Source organism: Vipera ursinii, assembly GCF_947247035.1.
Source record: "Vipera ursinii genome assembly, chromosome: 1".
Taxonomy (NCBI): Eukaryota; Metazoa; Chordata; class Lepidosauria; order Squamata; family Viperidae; genus Vipera; species Vipera ursinii.
Genome location: NC_139512.1, coordinates 348,271,885 through 348,293,100, shown reverse-complemented (window position 1 = coordinate 348,293,100; position 21,216 = coordinate 348,271,885). Strand labels below are relative to the sequence as shown.

Below are 21,216 nucleotides of genomic sequence, written 5' to 3'. Positions count from 1 at the left end.
TAACCACTGCACCACCAGGGCTCAATTTACGACCACAATTGGGCCAGAAGTTCCATTGCTAAGCAAGGCATTTGTTGAGTAGCACTTGATTTTATGCATTTTTTTTTGCCTGCTTATATGCAAATCACTGCAGTTAAATAAATCAGGCCTTGGTTGAGCAAATCCAGCTTCCCTCATTGTTCAACATTGGCTGAAAAGGTTGCAAATGAAGATCACATGATTCTGGGACTCCCCAACCATCAAAAGCATACGCTGGTTGTCAAAGTGTCCAAATTTTGATCACATGACCATAGGGATGCTGCAACTGTCGTAAGTGTGAGGACCAATCATAAGTCACTTTTTTTCAATGCTGTCATAACTTTGAGTGGTTGCTAAACAAATGGTCGTAAGTATTTGATTTTCAGTTGACTCTTACATCACACTGAGAAAGCTTACCAATTTTAGCCCATTCTAACTGGCTGGCATAGACTCCATTGACAAAGACTTTACCTTAAAAATGGCCTGCTAAGTCTCTTTCACTGAAAATTCCCCCCCTAAATCTTGCCTCTTGGTACTGTCCATGCTGGGAAAGATGGAGGGCAAGAGAAGAAGGGGACGACAGAGAACGAGGTGGCTGGATGGAGTCACTGAAGCAGTAGGCGTGAGCCTAAATGGACTCCAGAAGATGGTAGAGGACAGGAAGGCCTGGAGGAACATTGTCCATAGGGTCGCTATGGGTCGGACACGACTTAGCAGCTAACAACAACAATAACAAATCTTGCCTTCAGAAATTACACACCTAGAAAATCAGTATGCCAGGACAAGGTTTCTAATCTGACATTCTCATGAATATGCTAGTTTTCTGAATGCAGGGTTTGGAGGAGTTCATATATAACTATATTGCTCCTTTACCAGTCTTTGAACTCGTCAGCCATTGCAACGTCCCACCGTCATATAATCAGCATTTGCACGCTTCACAGCCAGCTTCGGACAAGCAAAGTCACTGGAGAAGCTGGCAGAAAGTTACAAGCTGTGGTCATGCTGCCATGGTTAACAACCCACAGTGATTTGCTTAACAACTGCAGTGGAACTGATGTGGGTCATAAGTACAAGGACCGGTTGTAAGTCACTTTTTTCAGCACCAATGTAACATTGATTTGTTGCTAAACAAATCACTGTATGTTCAGGACTAATTGTATATAAATACTACGGTTGTGTAGGAGCATTCCTTGCTGTTTCCTCACCTTGCAAAGTTCACCTTGGTGGGAATTTTCATATTCCTATCCTATTCCTTATTTGCAAACAGCTGACAGAAGCTTCTGGATAAGAACCTGCTTCAATTCAATTTTCAGTTCAGAATAAAACTGGAAGGGACCTTGAAGGTCTTCTAGTCCAACCCCCTGCTCAAGCAGGAGACCCTATGCCATTTTAGACAAATGACTGTCTAGTCTCTTCTTACAACCCTCTAATGATGCACCCACAATTTCTGAAGGCAAGTTGTTCCACTGGTTAATTGTTCTCCCTGTTAGGAAGTTTCTCCTTAATTCCAGGTTGCTTCTCTCTTTGGTTAATTTCCATCCATTGTTTCTTGTCCTGCCTTCTGGTGGTTTGGGAAATAAGTTGACCCCCACTCTTCTTTGTGGCAGCCCCTCAAATACTGAAAAACTGCTATCATGTCACCTCTAGTCCTTCTTTTCTGTAGACTAGCCAAGCTCAAATCCTGAAACCATTCTTCCTATGTTTTAGTCTCCAGGCGTTTAATCATTTTAGTTGCTCTTTTTTGCATTTTTTCCAAAGTCAACATCTTTTTTGCAATGTGCTGACCAAAACTGGATGCAGTATTCCAGGTGTGGCCTTACTAAGGCTTTATAAAGCGGTACTAATACTTTACGTGATTTTGATTCTATGCCTCTGTTTATACAACCAAGGATTGTATTAGCTTTTCTGGCTGCTGCCGCACACGGCTGACTCATGTTTAAGTGATCGTCCACTAGGACTCCAAGGTCCCTCTCAACAGTTACTGCTTTTGAGCCAGGTTTCACCTAATTTGTATCTGTACCTTTGTTTTTTTTCCTGCCTAAGTGTAAAACCTTGCATCCAAGGGGTTGAATAGAATTTCTGGTGGGGTTCTTAAGCCAGCAACATTCAGCCCCCTTCATGATCTGACAAAAATGAGGTAGCTGTGGACAGTAGCTGAGATTGGTTCAATTTCTGCCTCTGATTAAAATGTAGGCGCATTTTCTAATCTTTTCTCCAATGCTTATTGTGTGCAGAGATGGCTGAACATCACAATGCCCAAGAGATTCTGAAGATAGCCAGAGATTTGGTCTGCAAGGTCCAGACATTGATTGAGAATAAATGAAGGCTGGAGCTGCTGAGGGAATGCAAAGTTAGCATTGCTGCAAAAAGCTTTCAAAAGGGGGGGGGAGGGAGGGGATTTTCCTGCACTTGTCACTTCAAACCATGTTGTAACAGCATCTTCCATGTAATGAAGTAAACATTCAAGAGATTTCTAAGCCTTTAAAAAGCAAGAAAAAAACGCCACAAAGCTGAGTATTGAGTGTGCACAAATGAGTCCTCATTCTTGGACTCTTATTTCAGGGCCAAAATTCATTCTTGTGTGTTTTTAATTCTCCCATTTGTTCCAATTCTGTCGTGTTCGGAATTGCCTCTTGTCCTGGGGTTGGTAAGCAAGTGTGTAAAGCAAAAAGAAGAGTTCTTCCAAATTTTACCATTGCTATAATTTTGCAAAAGGTTTTGTCTAGGTTTCCAAAGGAACTTCCCCAACTGACTATAGGCAGGATATCCTGTAGATTTGCCCGGGATTATATCGGAGTAATGAATCCCCGTTCTCGTATCAACCTAATGGCTCACAGCTTACACAGCCATGAAAGAACTTGGCAAATTGAGATTTCATGCTGCTTGTGTATTTGGTCAGTCATTCCAAAGCTGAGTTCCAGCAGTGACTGATCAAAAAGTGGGAAACAGGGAAATACTATTGTATGTTTCTGCACAATCTTGAGGGCTAGAGTCTTGATCTTTAAAAAAAAACGCTAGGAATCCAAAGGAAGGCTGAATTAGCTAGATTTGAGAGACCGGTTGCTCTATAGTGCCCATTGGAGGATTGTCCATTTTTCATTTTGCTTTATGAGTTTGTCTGTCCCCATGAAAAATTTTTATGCATCTAGCATGCCTTATTTCTCCACTCCTTTTTGCCTTTACTGATTCTGTATCTGTGGCTACACCCCCAACGGCTTCCAAGCTGGAGTGACAGCCACGGAAAGGGGAGTTTGACATAGCCCCAAAGTGCCAACAACCTTTGTCCAGTGTAACCTTTTTGTTGTTTCTTTGCTTGGAATGCAAAAACAAGTATTTTTTGGTGGCGGTGGTGACATGCACGCACGCACGCAGTCCCTTGGCCCTGCTCGTTTTATTTTTGTGTGTGTGTGTGCGTGTGCGAAGTGTTTGACCCCATGCATGGTTCTGCTGGACAGTTTCATGGCAGAGGAAAATGCTTACTTCCTTTGTGCACATTTTCTTTGGATAGCAAAGTGGAGTCTTAACCCCCTCCCCACCACCCTTATTATTGAGGGAATCAATGTTTTAAACAAGGAAAACTGCACTACTTTTTTGGAGAATGTATCATATGGTACTTTACTATATAAAGACAAAAACAACAACAAAAAAAACACCTCACAGCCAAACAAAAGTAATTTAACTGTGCAAACTTTGTTGTACTGTTTATTATAATGTTCTGCATAATGGTATTTTATGAATATTGTGTATTGCCTTATTTATTTTTGTCCAGAGCAAAATATTTTCTTTATTGCTCAAGAATTTATCTCAAGTGCAAATATATGTATAAAGAAGAAGAAAAATACATATTGTCAAACCTTTTTTTAATGGCTACGCAGTGCTCTTTGCCTCCTGTTTGATTCAGAAATAAAACAACCAGCAGAGTGACAGGTTCATCAGAGCTAGCACGATCCTCCCAGTCATAAATCAGTACCTCCAGAAAAACAGGTCAACAGGTCAAGGGCCAAATATTTCTCTAATATTCAGTACGAATCCAGATCAGCAAAAGATCCAGGTTTCTGTATTTTACAGAACATAACAGTCTCTCTTGTACCAGGTTGGATCCTGGTTCACCCAGCTGCCCAGAAATTTAAGGAAACGTTATCCAGATGTCTCCAAGTTTTTTCCCCTTTTTTTGTATTTACTTTTTCTACCCTTAAAAAAAACCTTAATAAAAGAAGCTGCTTTCTCATAGATGTAATTGTATATTCCAAGATCTAAAGATGCTGAGATACATTTAAGAAATTTCTAAGTCTTTAACAAACAAAAAAGAGAGGGCTACATTTTTGAGTGTGCACACACGATCCTGGAATCATTCTGGATTCTATTTTAGGGTCAGAAATCGCCCTTGTGTGTTAGTAGCAAGATAAATGGAGACAGTTTGGTGTGGTGGTTAAGGCAGCGGTGTTTCTGAACCTTAGCAAATTTAAGTTGCCTGGACTAACTACCTGAATTCCCCAGCCAGCCATGATGGCTGAGGAATTCTGGGAGCTGAAGTCCACACATCATAAACGTGCCAAAGATGAGAGCTTTTAGCTTAAGGAGCTGGCTTAAAAACCAGGAGACTCTGATTTCTAAGCCTGCCTTGGGCATGAAAGCCATTTGGATGACTTTGGGGCCAGTCACTCCCTCTCAGCCCAACCCATCTCACAGAGTGAATAACAAATTAGCGGAGTTGGAAGGGACCTTGGAGGTCTTCTAGTCTAGTCCAACCCTCTGCTCTAGGAGGAGATCCTATACAATTCCAGACATTTGGCTGTCCAAGTTTCTTCTTTAAAAAAACCTCCCATGTTGGAGCATCAACAACTTTTGGAGGCAAGAAGTAGTGGTTGGGGGAACACAGGAAGCAGAAGAATTAAGTATGCCAGCAGGCTTGAATCATAATAAAGGAGGCAGGAGAAAAATACAGTGCTATGGGGGCAGTTTCACCCCCAATCCAGATGCAGAACAAATGCAAAGCACAAGCCATGATCGGTGGTCTGCTCATTTCATGCTAGGCTTGAGACAAATCACATTTGCCAATTATCCACACACACATACACGTAGTTCACATCCTCAATCAGCAAACTCAAATGTTGAACCTCCACTCTCCACATAGGCATAGCCTAAGATTGACACTAGTATCTCTCTGCCCCCAAAGGCTAATCTGTCCAGTGAGGGTAGTGTGCTGGAAGGCTGAGATGAGGAGGGAGGGAAATCAGAACAGGTTTTCTGGAGATCAGGCACAGATCAGTAACTCAACTGTTGGCTGAGAAAAGGAGTCAGTTGTAAAATCCTATTGTTATCTCAATGCAGGCCAGTCCCGCTAAATGTCAGCAGTAGATGGCAGACTATTCTCTTGCAAGCACAATAATTGGGTTTGGGGGGTTGGGTGGGGATTTCTTAAATCAGTTTCAACCAGCCATGCTCTCTTTTAAGGCAAACGTTATTTCTGAACACTCCACTTTTCCAGCCCATTGGTATAGCCAGGAAGCATCAACCCATGTATTTGGCATTGCCAAATTGGGCTGTCTGTGCCGCAAGATTCTTAAAATATAGGAGAATCCTGGGATTTGTAGTCCCAACAAAGCCAGAGTATTGGGATAAGGATAGAAAGGCCTTTCTTAAGAAAGAACTGTACAGTTTTGCCAGCATCCAAAAGCTGGTGCAGTCTATCCCTGGATGTGGCTGCTGTTTGTAGTCTTCCATTTAAGTTTCCTAGGACACCCCAAAATGTCCAACTGGACAGGAAATCAAATGAGAGATATTTAAATAGGATAAGAGAATCCTTGTTTAGCGACCACAATTGTGGCTTGCGATTATGTGAAGCACTCACAAAGTGAAACCATGACTGTGCTTTCCTCTGTTCACAGGCCTATGAAGGTCACGAATACGATTGGCGAGTTACTTTTTCATCTCTGTGGGAACTGTGAACGGTCATTAAAAGAGGCAGTCACTAAGCAGACTACCTGTTAGAATTCCATGCATTTGTCATAAGTGTCATTCAGATCCTAGCTCCTAGGAATACTTTCCCCAGAAACATTTTCTAACATGGACTATTAGACAAAGTTTCACTGCCTGGCAACCTCCTAGTTAAGTAAGAGAAAAAACGAGTTGCAATACTCTTCTGTCATAATTCTGTCATCCATTCTAAACGCGCTTAAAATTGGGAAGCAAAATTTTAAAAACCCACTTAGGATATAGCAATGAATTCCACTAGAAATTCTTGATACTGGGGCCCGTGACAGTATAGCACCTAAAAGGCCGAATGATTTGAGATCAACTGTTCTGCTTGATTTATTCTTGGCAGGTTGTTAAGGTACAAGTCAACATGAAAACAGACCCAAAACACAAGCAAACCAATTGGAACCCTTTAGGCTGGGTTCGTACAACAGCTGCAACCAATTACTGAATGAACCCCTCTGGATTTGCAAGCTACACTTGGGGTGGGGGGGCAAACCACACCCTCCTAAACCACAATTGAAGCATGTGGAATAAATGCAATTGCTCCATCTTTCAACAAGATTGTTGTGTGAATGCTTGTTAGGGAGTTGTCTTACCAACTGAATCTAAATACACACGTGTTGGGCACCTTTAAAAAAATTTTTTTTAAAAAAAAACCAGAATGAATCCAATGCTCAGCACGGGTTTATGGCAAGAGATGCCTGGTTCATCTCCAAAGATGGGGAATTAAATTTTTACCCATCTCAAAACATGTAGAAGTTTTTTGTGATCCTTAACCAGATCTCTACGTGTTACTTTTGCCATGGCAATACAATTCTAGAAAGTCCAAAGGGATGTGGCTTGGGATAGGCTTAGTGGCAAGAGGATTGGTTGCAATATGTGGTCTCTGTTAGGGCTTGGTGGCTTTCACTTTATTAGAATTCTACCTGAAATACCAAAGAATTAACATCCGCATAATACTGGCTAACTGTGCAAGTCAAGCATGAAAATAGGGTTTCTCCCCTTTTTTCTACCAAAAACAGCCAATTCAGAGCAATTTCTTTCATGGAGCATGTGCACTTAACAGCCTCCTCTCAGTTGCTTGTTTATACTACGGCATCATTTAATCAGTTTACTGAATTAACCAAATCACTTTGCTCCACCCAAGTGTACTTCAGTTCTGGTGCAACCCAGAACTGCCAAGGAGCTAACAGTCTTTTGCTTAATAAAATCCAGCAGTGTGCATGCTTGCACGCTTCTCTGAACATTTCACTTCCTTCAACATCTAACTAGAAATAAAATTTGCAATTTTAAAATAAACCTAACGCCTATCCTTAAGTCACTTCAAGATTTGGAGGGTCCAACATTTTATTACCATCACACAAACCTACCGTGTTGGCTTCCCACTTTGAACCGCTTAAAAGATGGAATAAAACATATGAGCAAGGAGCCAAGGATGAATTGTGCATTTCAACAGAGAGAATTACAAATTGCCCCCTGCTTCTCAGATCACCAGGACCCATTGTTTTGAGTTTCCATTTCTACCTGCCCAGGCCACAGGTTGGATCCAAGTCATGCAGGAACCTATCATTAGATGTCCAAAGAACCAAATCACATCCCAAATCAGGCATAAAAGAAGAAAATGATTTTTTAAAAATATCAATTAGGTTTGAGCATTACAATAACCACAAAAATCCACGGGTGTGCAACCTTGTTGTTGTTGGGTTTTTTTACCTTTTTATTAGACAGAGGGTTTCCTTAAAATGCCATAACAAGTCACAGTGATTATGGATGATTTTACTGAAATGTAAATATAGTGGGGACTTGGGAAGGAGTAATGTGTTTTGCCTTTTTTTTTTAAATACCCTGGTCCACAAAACCATCTTATCATTTCAAGATGCTTTTAAAAAAAAGGATGCTAATATCTCTTGCCTCCTTTCAAAGCAGGAGTTTTGTTGATGTCTGCCCATTAATCCTGGAAACAAAAGGAACTGTCCATCAATGATGTTCACAAGAGACCCATACTTTTATATATATATATATATATATATATATATATATATATATATATATATATATATATATATATATATATATATATATATATATATATATATATATATATATATATGTAGCTATACGCGTGTATGTGTGTGTGCGTATATGTATGTATGTATGTGTGTATATATATATATATATATATATATATATATATATATATATATATATTCTATTATTTCTTTCTTTTTCCTCTATGCAAAGTCTTAATAAAAGAGATCAGCCATTTAAAAAAGGAACTACAAAGAAGCAACACATCAAATAATAATAGTAATAAAGAAAAAAAAGGTTGTGGTGGTTGTGGTTGAAAGGAAAAGTCAAAGTCTTAAGAACTTTATTACAGTCTTATTTCACTGATTACATGTCAAAAGAAAAAAAATCACCGTGTAGGACAGTTTATTGATTTATTTTTCTCTGATTATGGGAAATTCAAGTGCAGAAGCAGCCCTTATGGGTTTTTCTATTCCCCCCCCATGCCCTCCCTCCCATGACCGACAAAAAACTGGGGAAGGGGCAGGTGGAAGGAGGAAAGGTTATCTCTGCCTGTTCCCCAGCCTCTCTCTTGCGCCATCCTCTCGCGGAGGGCCAGTGTGTCCAACCTTCTCACTCCTAACATCTCTGCCACGGGGCACAGTTGGAATGTATGGAGTTTTATCCAGTTGTTTTGCAGCTGATTCTACGCCAGCTTCAAGGTGCTTACGGGAAAAGGGGGCATGGTAACCATGGTGACTGGGTTCAAGACCGTTTGGCCCACCAACTGTTGGTGGTGGACCACTTGAGTTCCAACGCCGGGCTTCGCCATGACCGCTGGCTGGCCGAGGCTGGCAGTTCCATTCACTTGCTGGTGAGAGATGGCGTGCGCAATGTGGCCCACCACGGGCTGGCTGACGGCCACAGGCTGTGGGTACAGGGGGAGCTGCTGCCCTAGGTGGGTTACGTGGTTGAGGGTGGCCGGGTGCACAGTGATGTGGCCGATGGGCTGAGCCGTGGTCGTCAGCTGGACTGGGCTGGAGGTGGACGAGGGTGCGAGGTGGGCAATGTGCTTGGGCTGGGGGCCCGGGAGAACATGGTTAACAGTCTGAATGACAGAGGCGTGAGTAGTGGCCGTATGGGCGATAACAGTCGATTGCACGGTGGAGGCCGCCACGAGGTGAGTCTGTGCAGGGACAATTGCCTGGGGCTGGACCAGGGCTTGGGGCTGGAGGGGGGGTGGGGCATGCTTCTGGGCCAGCGGCAGAACCGAAGGGCGCTGGGCAGCAGCGATGGGGGCCACCGCTTTCAAGAGCTCAGGATGCTGGCGATGCACAAGCTTCGGCAACGAATTCACAGGGCTGTTGTCTTCCATGTCCTCATCCATATTGTCTTCTCCTTCTGCGGGGAGATAAATAAAGGCAGATGTAAAATTCTGGCTGAGGGAAAGAGGTGGGAACCCACAGGAGGCCAAAACAGGTCATCCAAACGCTGAAATCACTAGTTCTTACACCACGTGTTGTAAACTGCACAGAGTCACTTAGGTGCGATAGAAAGGTAGAAATTTAATAGATGACAGAGATAGATATAAATGATAGATAGATAAGATAGATATAGATGTAGAAAGATGATACGAGATCATAGAAACAGATATAGATATACATACATACATATACATTATATATACATATACATTATATATATACACACACACACACGTGTGTGCATATTTCTGTGTGTGTATATCTAGGTAGGTAGGTAGGTAGGTAGGTAGGTAGGTAAATAGGATATAGATGTACATAGCTAGAGAGAGAGAAAGAAACAAGAGATTTTAAAAATTTCAGGCTCAACCTTCTCAGCCTCCGCCTTTCCACCCCCTTGATTTCATACATGGAGAAAAGAAGCATATCAGAGGAAAATGTTTTTAACCCAACCTTTTTATTTATTTTTTCTTTACAGGACTTCTATGGCCGCCTAGCTCATATAGTGCTTTTAGGTAGCTTATCACACTCTGTAAAAATACAGCTAAAAATGAAAGTCCTCTCCACACACCTCCAGGAACTAGACCAAATAGCCTCTCAACTCAACTCCCATCCTAAGGTTGGGGGAAGAGGCCTTCCCAGTCTTCTGCTACTTTGATCTCAGGGGAGAGAGGCTGTTCCAAAAGGCTGGGGCAGCCAATCAACCAAGGTCCCATCCGGGAGCAACATTTAAAGGGACCTCAAGAATGCTCACCCTATGTGAGGATGGGCAGATACCTTCAAGGAGAGGAAGTCCTGCAAATAACCTGTAAAATATATAGGTTGGAATGAGGCCCCCCGCGGCGCTCTCTGAGCTTGATAAGTTTTCTTGCAGACGTTTCATTACCCAAACTAGGTAACATTGTCAATGCTGGATCCTGGCTTGTACCATGTAAAACTTTAAAGATGGCTAGACAATCTGTGCCCTATTTCCTTAGAAGATTCCTCAACGCTTTCCACAATGGCACAGCTTCTAACGTACTTGGTAAGTTCTTAAAAATTCAGGGAGCTACTCAAGAGATGGATCTGCCTTGAAAGTAGCCCATGTTGAACTGTATAGCACAGTTAAACATCAAGCGCTGACTGCAGGTGACATTTTGTATTATATCATAACATATTTTATGACATACGCCAAATTTCAATTCCATGGGAGTCCTGGGTCCTGGATTTTGAAACATTCTGTAAATCAGTACCTTCATTCAAAAACATTTTGCCCTATGATGGACCGTTTTGCTCAGTTCAAGGTTACAGAGTTTTGGCAGTATAGAGATAACCAGCACTTTAAGTTACAACTGCAAACAAACTTGAGAGCCAGCGCAGCTCATACAGTAGTAGTGTTACTTAGATGAGTAAAAGAGCATCTCTTTCTATTTATTTATGTAAGTTTTATTTATTAAACTTACATGCCGCTCATCCCACCACTGAAGTGACTTTTCCAGTGCGTGAAGTTTTATTTGCGGTACACATATTCTTTCTTTCTTTCTTTCTTTTTCTTTCTTTCTTTCTTTCTTTCTTTCTTTCTTTCTTTCTTTCTTTCTCTTTCTTTCTTTCTTTCTTTCTCTTTCTTTCTTTTCTTCCTTTCCTTTCTTTTTCTCTCTTTCCTTCTTTCCTTCCTTCCTTCTATCCATCCATGGAGATTCTCAGCCACCCAGGTCATGGTTGTCCCAAAAGTGCTTTTTCAAAAGGCAACTGGACTTTTGTTTTTCCTTGAAGACATTTCGCTTCTCATCCCAGAAGCTTCTTCAATTCTGATTGAAGAACTGATGTCTTCAAGGAGGGAAAACAAAGTCCAGTTGCCTTTTGAAAAAGCACCTTGGGGATTTATTTCCTTCCTTCCTTCCTTCCTTCCTTCCTTCCTTCCTTCCTTCCTTCCTTCCTTCCTTCCTTCCTTCCTTCGCCTCCCCTTCCCTTCCTTTTATATTTTATTTATTTTTAATGTTTTATCTTGTCACGAAATGGAATCTGGCCGTGAAATGGCACCAAAACATCCCAGCGTACCTGAAGCAGTTGAAGTGGACGCCTGATCATCTTCTGGTTGAACTGTCTGGCGGATTATCCGGTCAATTTCCAAGATATCCATCCACTGACTCAACTCATTCTTCAGGTCTGCCAAACGTTGCTGCGTGGCGATTTTTTCCCTCGCCAGCCGCTCCATCTCATGCTCATATTCTTTCTCTTTGCGTTTCAAGGTCTACACAAAGCAAAGCCAAATGTGAAATCAAAAGAAAGCGGTTCCAAAGTGAGAAGCAGGGGAAGAGGCCTTTTTTTTTCCCCCTCCTTGGACAAATGAAGCATTCCACACAAACAAAAGCTCTGGCAGAGAAGAAAATCCCATCTCATGAACTTTGCTCGATAGCAAATTACAGGAAATCCTCACTTTCTTGGCACACCCAGATAAGGAACAGCTGAGCTACAAAAATTTCTTGTATGACTCTTGCAAGAATTTAAGCCATTCCACCAAGGCCCCGGGTTTTTCATGGACCTTTTGAAACTAGAGTGTTTTAGAAGAAGCAGCTCAAAAGGAATACGGAATGCCTCTTCTGAGAGGTTGCAACTTCCAACGTGCTTTCTCCAGCACGGGCCACTCCTAATGTTTATGATTTCATCTCCCATCAGCCTCTGCAAGTAGGATCAATGGCTCACATAGGACAAAAAAAACAACAATTTAAGGACCCAGGATTGGGAAATTGATTTAAGAAGTGGCATCTACCCTGTGTTGCATATGGGAATGCCTCTTTTATACTCCTCTTGCAACAACTAAGTACACAGAGAAGAGTGAAATAGTGCTGTGTTTTCCTTCTCTTAAGCAATGACGGTGACCAGCAACAAATCTATCAAGATTACTTAAGACAGGCCTTGATCTCCATGCCAAGCTAAGTGTTCTGTTAGCACAGGGGTCGGCAACCTCGGCTCTTTTATGACTCGTGGACTTCAACTCCCAGAATTCTATGCTGGCTCAGGAATTCTGGGAGTTGAAGTCCACGAGTCATAAAAGAGCCGAGGTTGCCGACCCCTGTGTTAGCAGATAGAACTACAAGTAGTCCTGAACTTACAACAGTTCACATAGTGAGCGTTCAAAGTTACAACGGGGCTGAAAAAAGTGACTTTTTTCGCACTTATAACCACTGCAGCATCCCCATGGTCAAAATTCAGACGCTTGGCAACCGACTCGTAGTTATGACAGATGTAGTGTCCCAAGGTCATGTGATCACCTTTTGCGACCTTCTGACAAGCAAAGTTAATGGGGAAGCCAGATTCACTTAAACAATGGTATTGCTAACTTAACTACTGCAGCAATTCACTTAACAACAGTTGCAAGAAAGGTCGTAAAACAGGGCAAAATGCACTTAACTGTCTCGCTTAGCAACAAAAACTTTGGGCTCAATTGTGGTCGTAAGTCGAGGACTACTTGTATACAAATCCAGAGAGAGGGGGAGGAGTATTTAAGAGGTTTCCATTATTCAGGTCCATACTGGCTTTGGTGCACAGCAAATTCAAATACAATTTGAAATTCCACTGGGAAGGAAGGAAAAGAATAAGAAATGAGCAAATGTAGGGCTGATTCAAGGTGTTTTTTTCCCCCTGCAAACAATATCTAACATTTCACCTAAGAGTACATTTGTCCCCCTCTGGAGCCTGAGAGATGAAGGAATCAGAGGCTAACCAAAATTGGAATTGATGGTGTTTTAATGGTCCAAGGAACTGGATGAATGAGCTTATGAGGTCATAGCTCTACTCAAACATGATTCAGTTACGCTCTGCTTGTCTGGCGGATTAAGGGACAACTGGTTGAAGCTGAATGAAGTGCAAGCATATTTATATAACACAACTGAGGGAGTTTTTAGATTCAGCCCTTCAAGTCCTATGATTGCACAGCTGGCCTGCCATCACTGAGAAAAGAAACACGGCTGCTTTTAAAGAGATACAATTGTTGTGCCTCTGGGCTCCACATCCTTTGGGGGAATTACATTTGCTGATCCCACTAAAGCAGGGGTGGGGGAACAATGGCCCATTTATGACCTGTGGACTTCAACTCCCAGAATTCCTAAGCCAGAATGGTGTTTTAGAACAGAGGTGGGGGAACCATGTCCCTTTTATGACTTGTGGACTTCAACTCCCAGAATTCCTGAGCCAACATGGCTGGCTCAGGAATTCTGGGAGTTGAAGTCCACAAGTCATAAAAGGGCCAAGGTTCCCAACCTCTGCACTAAAAAGAGATTTACCATGTAATTTGAGGTTTTTTTTAAAACGCCCCTCTTCCAAACTGAAACGCACATCTGCAATCGCTGCTGAGCATTCCTGAGCAGCCCCTTATGATAATAAAAAAACCCACAAGGTTCCCTTTTAAAAAAAAATCAATTTAATGAAAGAGAAAAGAGATCTGGTTTCAGTAATCTTGGCAACGGATAGGCTGATTTTAACATCCAACTGATTTCCAAGTTCATTAACGAGGAGCCTTCCCAATCCTCTGGACACATCAGACTCCAACAAACAAAAGAATGTGCCAATTTTATGCATTTTTAATCCCTGACAAACTGCCATTCTTTCCCCAAGCTCTAGAAAGCCTGTTTGGGAACTACACTAGCCATGCACTGAGGTCAGCAGTACAAAACTATCATTTAAGGGAAGTGAATATAAGTCTTGTTTTTTTGCCTTATGTGCTAATTCCCTCCCCAAAGCAAACCGAGGATGGAGACCTCAACATAATTTTCCTATCCTAAGGGATCCAGTTCTGACTCAGATTAAGAAACTTCATGAGGACTAGGATCTTGAAAAGGAAGGAAGGTAAGAATGAGTTGAAGGAAGTGGTGCCTTGGCGGGCCCGATTCCCTCTTTTCTTTAGCTGAAATGGGATGATGCTGTGGGAAACATCAAAGGAGAGCCGAGAATGTCTTCTCCAAGGCATTCCCTTTGATTGGAAGTCTGTAACTTGGCTCACACAAGCCACTGCTGTATGTAAGGGCTCTTTTTTTTGGGGGGGGGCAGATGGTCTTACAAGATCAGTGGGAGATTCCAGAGAGACAGTTGAGCTGGTTTTGAAACAGGTGACTGGATAGGACAGTGTCCTCCATCATCTGGAGCTGCCTAGATAATGAGAACAGATGAGGGATGGGGCCTGTACCTGGGTCTCCATGGTGATAGCTCCCCAAATGAATCCAAAGGAGACAGTGGAAGCTAGGAGATGAGTTCCAGGTCTTTAGCTGTATTGATTAATCATGGCTGGTGTAGCAGTGGATGAATTTTGTCTGAAATGGAATAGGGTTTCCTGGTTGAGCAGGGGATTGGACTAGAACAGAGGTCCACAACATTTTGGGTACCAGGGACCGATTCCACGGAGAGAGGTTTTTTCATGGACCAGAGGGGGCGTGCTTTTGCGTGCTGCCTGCATCCTGTGGATGGGGCTTCGCTTGTCTGCACGGACCGGTTTCTGGCACGCCGCGAACCAGTGCTGGTCCACGGACCGGGGGTTGGGGACCCCTGGACTAGAAGACCTCCAAAGTCCCTTCCAACTCTTTTACTCTGTTATTCTGAATGCACAGGACAATTTCTTGAGGTATTTTGCTTCGACCACATTTAGTCTCCTCTTAAAAACCTAGTTTCCAGCAGTTCCCACCAAACTAGCTGAAATTGGATGATCTCAAAAAGCTATGCATAGTTGGTCCAGACTAGTTCTTGGATGGGGAACCACTAGGAGGTCCCAGAGGGGTGTCTAAACTAGGAAGTGGCAATATCTGTATCATTTTTTTTGAGAGATGATATGCACGTGGCATGTCTTTGTAGCTTTCTAGGATATTCTTTTCAGCTTTTCATTTGAACCAAAGGCCTGGGGTTTTCCTACCATTAGGAATACTCAAAAGGTCCAACCTTGCTTAAACCTTCCTGCAAGATTGCAGTGGCAAACCATGGGTTAGGTTTGTGAAGCTGCTGGGTACCTAGTTTAGCTTGAAGGAGGCAATACAGGTAGTCCTCAACTTACAGCCATTCATTTAGTGACTGTTTGAGGTTACAACGGCACTGAAAAAATGTGACTTACAACCATTTTTCATGTTTATGACCATTGCAGCATCCCCATAGTCATGTGATCAAAATCCAGGTGGTTGGCAACTGACTCATATTTATGACGGTTGCAGTGTCCCAGGGTCATGCTTCTGACAAGCAAAATCAATGGGGAAGCAAGATTCACATTAGCAACCACGTTACTAACTTAACAACTGCAGTGATTCACTTAACAACTGTGGCAAGAAAGGTCGTAAAATGGGGCAAAACTCACTTAACCACTGTCTCGCTTAGCAAAAGAAAATTTGGACTCAACTGCTGTCGTAAGTCAAGGACTATCTGTAAATTGTTTAGACGAGTAAACTGCAAAACTCATCGCATTAAAAATGATTAAACCTCATCGTTTTGTATTAAGCATCTCTTAATGAACACAATCCAGGCCTGAAAATGTCTCTCGAGACAGATTATAATAAGGTTTTGCAGGCCAGGATAAAAACTGAGCACTTCCCAAAACACTTGAGAGTATATGTGTGATGTGTGTTTATGTGTGAGTGAGTGCGAGCATGGCACGCACATGCTTGTGGTTTATGAGTTTGTATTTTGGGAAGAGGGGACGAGCAGCTTCCTTCCTTTGGTAGCCCTAATAAGCAGGCATATACGTAGAATGAAGGCTACTGCTAAGCTTGTAAGCCGCCCTGAGTCTTCGGAGAAGGGCGGGATATAAATGGAATTAAAATAAATAAATAAATAATTCTGCATATTTCACTCCTTTCAAGCAGGGCTGGACCCCCCCACCCTGGCTGTGAAATTCGGCTGATGTCTATGCATGTTCTTTTCAGGACAGTCTTATCAAAAGGGCGCAGCAGGGAAGGTGCCTGGCTCCGATTTTACCCCAAACAGAAAGGAGATAACCAAAAAAAAAAAAAAATGCAACTGTCATAAATATGAGCCAGTTGCCACACATCTGAATTTTGATCATGTGACCATATGGATGCTGCAATGCTCGTGTGAAAAACGGTCATAAGTCACTTTTTTCAGTGCCGTTGTCATTTTGAACTGTCAGTAAATGAACTGTTGTAAGTCGAGGATTATCTGTACTGTCTTGTTAATGCCAGGAAAAAAGAGAAATGAGTAGGCTTAAAAAGTTCTGGCCCCTTGCAAATACAGGTAGTCCTCAACTTACAGCAATTCATTTAGTGACCGTCTGAAGTTAGAACGGCACTTAAAAAAATAACATTACTATTTTTTCACACTTAACAACCTTTTGTAGCATGTGATCAAAATTCAGAGGATTTGCAACTTTCTGATAAGCAAAATCAATGGGGAAGCCACTTAACAACTGTGATATCAACTGCAGTGACTTACTTAACAACTTTGGCAAGAAATGTCAAAAAATGGGGTAAAATTTACTTAACAAACGACTCATTTAGCAACAGAAATGTTGGGCTCAACTGCAGTCATAAGTTGAGTACTATCTGTATATATAGAATCATTATAAAGTGCAGCTGATATGCAGAGAAATCTGAAAACTCACAAGAAAGAGAGAGAAACTATGAGGGACTGGGTCCTACATACACAACACAATTATTTTCTCTAGGCAAGTTTTGCAATTATAAAGCCATATAAATATTTAGCAGATAACTGAAATGACACACTATCCAAAAGGATAACAGGTTGCAATGCTTTATCATTTTGACTCTTTTTAAAACACACACACACACACACACACACACACACACACACACACGTAATTGCTGCCAAGCAACATGACTCATATATTTGTGCAACAGCCGAAGGCATTCATTATGCAGGACCAACCAACATCATCCTGTCTGGTACTACAACACAATTTGCAAAGTCATTTTTTTTTCATCTATAGATCCGTCTCGTCCTGAGTGGCAGAACAAACACTAAAATAAAATATACAGAAATGTAACACTAAACATACATGCAGAACAAACACTACCGTAAACTATACAGAAATACAACGTAGAATACACCCTGCTGGGCTTCATTCAAGAAAACCAGAAGCTTCATTGCTTCTTCCCTCCATAGTATATTCTGGGGGGCCTGAAAAAAAAATAAACTACATGTAATGCTTGATTTACGACTGCAATTGAGTCCAAAGTTTCCACGGCCAAGCAAGACAATCTGTTAAGTGAATTTTGTCCCATTTTACAACCATTCTTGCCACAGCTGTTAAGTGAATCGCTGCAGTTGTTAACTTTGTAACGCAGTTGTTAAGTGAATCTGGCTTCCCCGTTGACTTTGCTTCGTCAGAAAGTCACAAATGGGCATCCCCTGAACATCAAAAACGCACGTCAGTTGCCAAGCGTCTGAATTTTCTTCACGTGACGTGATGCTACAGCGGTCGTAAGCGTGAAAAACGGTCATAAGTCACTCTTTTCAGTGCCACTGTAACTGTGAAAGCTCATTGGATGGTTGTTAAATCAAGGACTACCAGTAAAGCTGTTTCAGACTGAGCTTGACTCTTGATGCGTTCATGGCAATATCTGTATCAATTTTTTTGGAGAGATGATATGCACGTGGCATGCCTTTGTAGCTTTCTAGGATATTCTTTTCAGCTTTTCAATTGAAACAAAGGCCTGGGGTTTTCTTACCATTATGAATACTCAAAAGGTCCAACCTTGCTTAAACTTTCCTGCAATCTGCTATGGTCTAATAGATGGGGTGCTTAAATCTTACAAATGATTTATTATTTATTTAACCATTTTTTTCCAGCCCTCCATTTATCTTGGGGCATCTGGGTGGTGAATCACGATACAAAGATCAACCAAACTGTACAAATGCATTAAAAAGAAAATGGGTTGGGGGTCCTTAAGATCATCATATCAACACACATCACACAAGGCTACACCTACCCCGGGCTGCCAACAACATTTGGGCCCCAAAAGCTGGAAGGCAGAGGAAGGTCCTTCAAATCTCACAAAAATTATGCATCCCTGATCAAGACTTACACACAAACAGCTGTTTGGAAGCAAAAAGCAGAAAGATCCTTCTATTCTTTTTTATTTCACTTCAGTTTTCACTTCACTTCACTTATTCAATTTCTGTGTTTAGAAATATAGCACAGATCTAAAGCTGCAAAAACTACACATACTCCTTAACTTACAAGCACTCATTTAGCAATCAAAGTTACAACACCAATTAAAAAGTGATTTACAACCAGTCCTCACATGTACAACCATCGGAGCAACCCCACAATCACAAGACCAAAATTTGAGTGCTTGGCAACCAGCATGTATTCACAAAGGTTGCAGCATCTCAGGGTCATGTGATCTCCATTTATGATCTCAGCTAGTTTCCAACAAGGAAAGTCATTGGGAGAAACTGGATTCGCTTAACGATCACATGACACAAGCCATATCTGCAGTTATTTTCTTAACAACTTTTGCAAAAAAGGTTGTAAAATAGAATAGATTAGAATAGAATAGGGTAGGGTAGGGTAGGGTAGGGTAGGGTAGAGTAGAGTAGAGTAGAGTGAATAGAATAGAATAAAGTAGGGTAGGGTAGGGTAGGGTAGAGTAGAGTAGAGAAGAGTAGAGTAGAGTAGAATACAGTAGAGTAGGGTAGGGTAGAGTAGAGTAGAGTGAATAGAATAGAATAAAGTAGGGTAGGGTAGGGTAGAGTAGAGTAGGGTAGGGTAGGGTAGAGTACAGTATAGAGTAGAGTAGGGTAGGGTAGGGTAGAGTAGAGTAGAGTAGAGTGAATAGAATAGAATAAAGTAGGGTAGGGTAGGGTAGGGTAGAGTAGGGTAGAGTAGAGTAGGGTAGGGTAGAGTAGAGTAGAGTGAATAGAATAGAATAAAGTAGGGTAGGGTAGGGTAGGGTAGAGTAGAGTAGAGTAGAATAGGGTAGGGTAGGGTAGAGTAGAGTAGAATAGGGTAGGGTATGGTAGAGTAGAGTAGGGTAGGGTAGGGTAGAGTAGGGTAGGGTAGGGTAGAGTAGAGTAGGGTAGGGTAGGGTAGAGTAAAGTACAGTAGAGTAGAATAGAGTAGAGTAGGGTAGGGTAGAGTAGAGTACAGTAGAATAGGTTAGGGCAGGGTAGGGTAGGGTGAGTAGAGTAGGGTAGGGTAGGGTAGGGTAGAGTAGAGTAGGGTAGGGTAGAGTAGAGTAGGGTAGGGTAGGGTAGGGTAGGGTAGGGTAGGGTAGAGTGAATAGAATAAAGTAGGGTAGGGTAGAGTAGGGTAGAGTAGAGTAGAGTAGAGTAGGGTAGGGTGAGTAGAGTAGGGTAGGGTAGGGTAGAGTAGAGTAGAGTAGGGTAGAGTAGAGTAGAGTAGAGTACAGTAGAGTAGAATAGAGTAGAGTAGGGTAGGGTAGAGTAGAGTGAATAGAATAGAATAAAGTAGGGTAGGGTAGAGTAGAGTAGAGTAGAGTAGGGTAGGGTAGGGTAGGGTAGAGTAGAGTAGAGTAGAGTGAATAGAATAGAATAAAGTAGGGTAGGGTAGGGTAGGGTAGAGTAGAGTAGAGTAGAGTAGGGTAGGGTAGGGTAGGGTAGGGTAGGGTAGGGTGAGTAGAGTAGGGTAGGGTAGGGTAGGGTAGAATAGAGTAGAGTAGAGTAGGGTAGGGTAGGGTAGAGTAGAGTAGAATAGAACAAAAAAATAGAACAGAATAGAATAGAACAGAACAGAATAGAATCTAAAAATACAAAAAAGAAAAGAAGACAAAAAGAAAAAGAGGCAGGCAGACAGGCTTAAGACCATTTCACAGATCTTGGCAAGCCATGCAACTATTACAGCAATTGTATTTGCTGGCACAAAAATGCACTGGGAAAATGTGCTTACAGCAGGGCTTTAAGCTGGGTTTCCAGGAAGAGAGATCAGCGCATTTGAGCAAGGACCTCCGATCAAGACTTGTGCAATGAATTAAGAAGGAGTGTTGCTAAAATGGGCCCCCCTTTAATCTACTTTAGGGATGGTCCATCCTTGGCAACCATGCTGGCTGGGGATTTCTGGGAGTTGAAGTCCACGAGTCTTGCCAAGGTTGGACACCCGTGATTTACTTGAAGAAAAAAAATCAGAAAGAATCTTGGCGAAGAAAGACATTAAATTAGAACTGGAGGATTTCTTTGCCAGCTCTCCTAACTCTCCTTTGTGCATCAGCGATTCACACGACGTAGACCCCGTTGAGATTCGTCGTCAGTGGGGTGGGAACGTCCTGGGTCCCAAATCGGTCGCTCGGATTGGTAAACCTGGAAAGGCCAAGGCTAAAGAGCTGGCCACCAAACTTGGATAGATGTGTGTTTTCCTGCCCCCGGTCAGAGAATGCCGGCTGGTGGCCCCCAGGGGGAGGGCCTTCTCTGTGGGCGCCCCGGCTTTATGGAACCAACTGCCGGTCGAGCTCCGGATGGCACCAGATCTCCGCTCCTTCCGGCGCGGGTTAAAGACCCATCTATTCGAACAAGCTGGCCTGGCCTGATGGGGGCATTCTAGGGTTTTTTAATGTTTTTTATACCTTGATTGTTTTAATTCGGGCAATAATTTAATCCTTTTTTAACTTTTGTATTTTCTATTTATATGCCCTGTTCACCGCCCTGAGTCCTTCGGGAGAAGGGCGGTATAAAAATTTACGGTAATAAACTTAAACTTAAAATTAAAATTCTAAACAAAAATAAAAGAATCTTGGCGAATCATGGCCTCCATTATCTGTTCAGTAGGGATGCACAACTAAAAAAA

General features: G+C 42.1%; 2 protein-coding genes across 7 annotated transcripts in view; one reads left to right on the top strand and one right to left on the bottom strand.

The window, feature by feature from the left end:
- Nucleotides 1-2,390, top strand: part of SGSM2 (small G protein signaling modulator 2) — a 136,401-nt gene extending 134,011 nt beyond the window's left edge. For 5 of the 6 annotated variants that reach the window (XM_083379680.1, XM_083379677.1, XM_083379679.1 and 2 more), the window contains one exon: nt 2,253-2,390. In XM_083379680.1, the coding sequence (XP_083235806.1) occupies nt 2,253-2,341 (89 nt within the window). In that variant the 3' untranslated portion in view covers nt 2,342-2,390. The remainder of the gene's footprint in view (nt 1-2,252) is intronic. The other variant, XM_083379678.1, reaches the window with a different exon arrangement.
- Nucleotides 2,391-8,354: 5,964 nt separating this feature from the next.
- MNT (MAX network transcriptional repressor) overlaps nt 8,355-21,216 on the bottom strand; it is a 75,025-nt gene continuing 62,163 nt past the window's right edge. Inside the window, exons 5-6 of the mRNA XM_083379742.1 lie at nt 11,523-11,715; nt 8,355-9,405 (exon numbers count right to left, since the gene is read on the bottom strand). Of these exons, the coding sequence (XP_083235868.1) occupies nt 8,711-9,405; nt 11,523-11,715 (888 nt within the window). The 3' untranslated portion in view covers nt 8,355-8,710. The remainder of the gene's footprint in view (nt 9,406-11,522; nt 11,716-21,216) is intronic.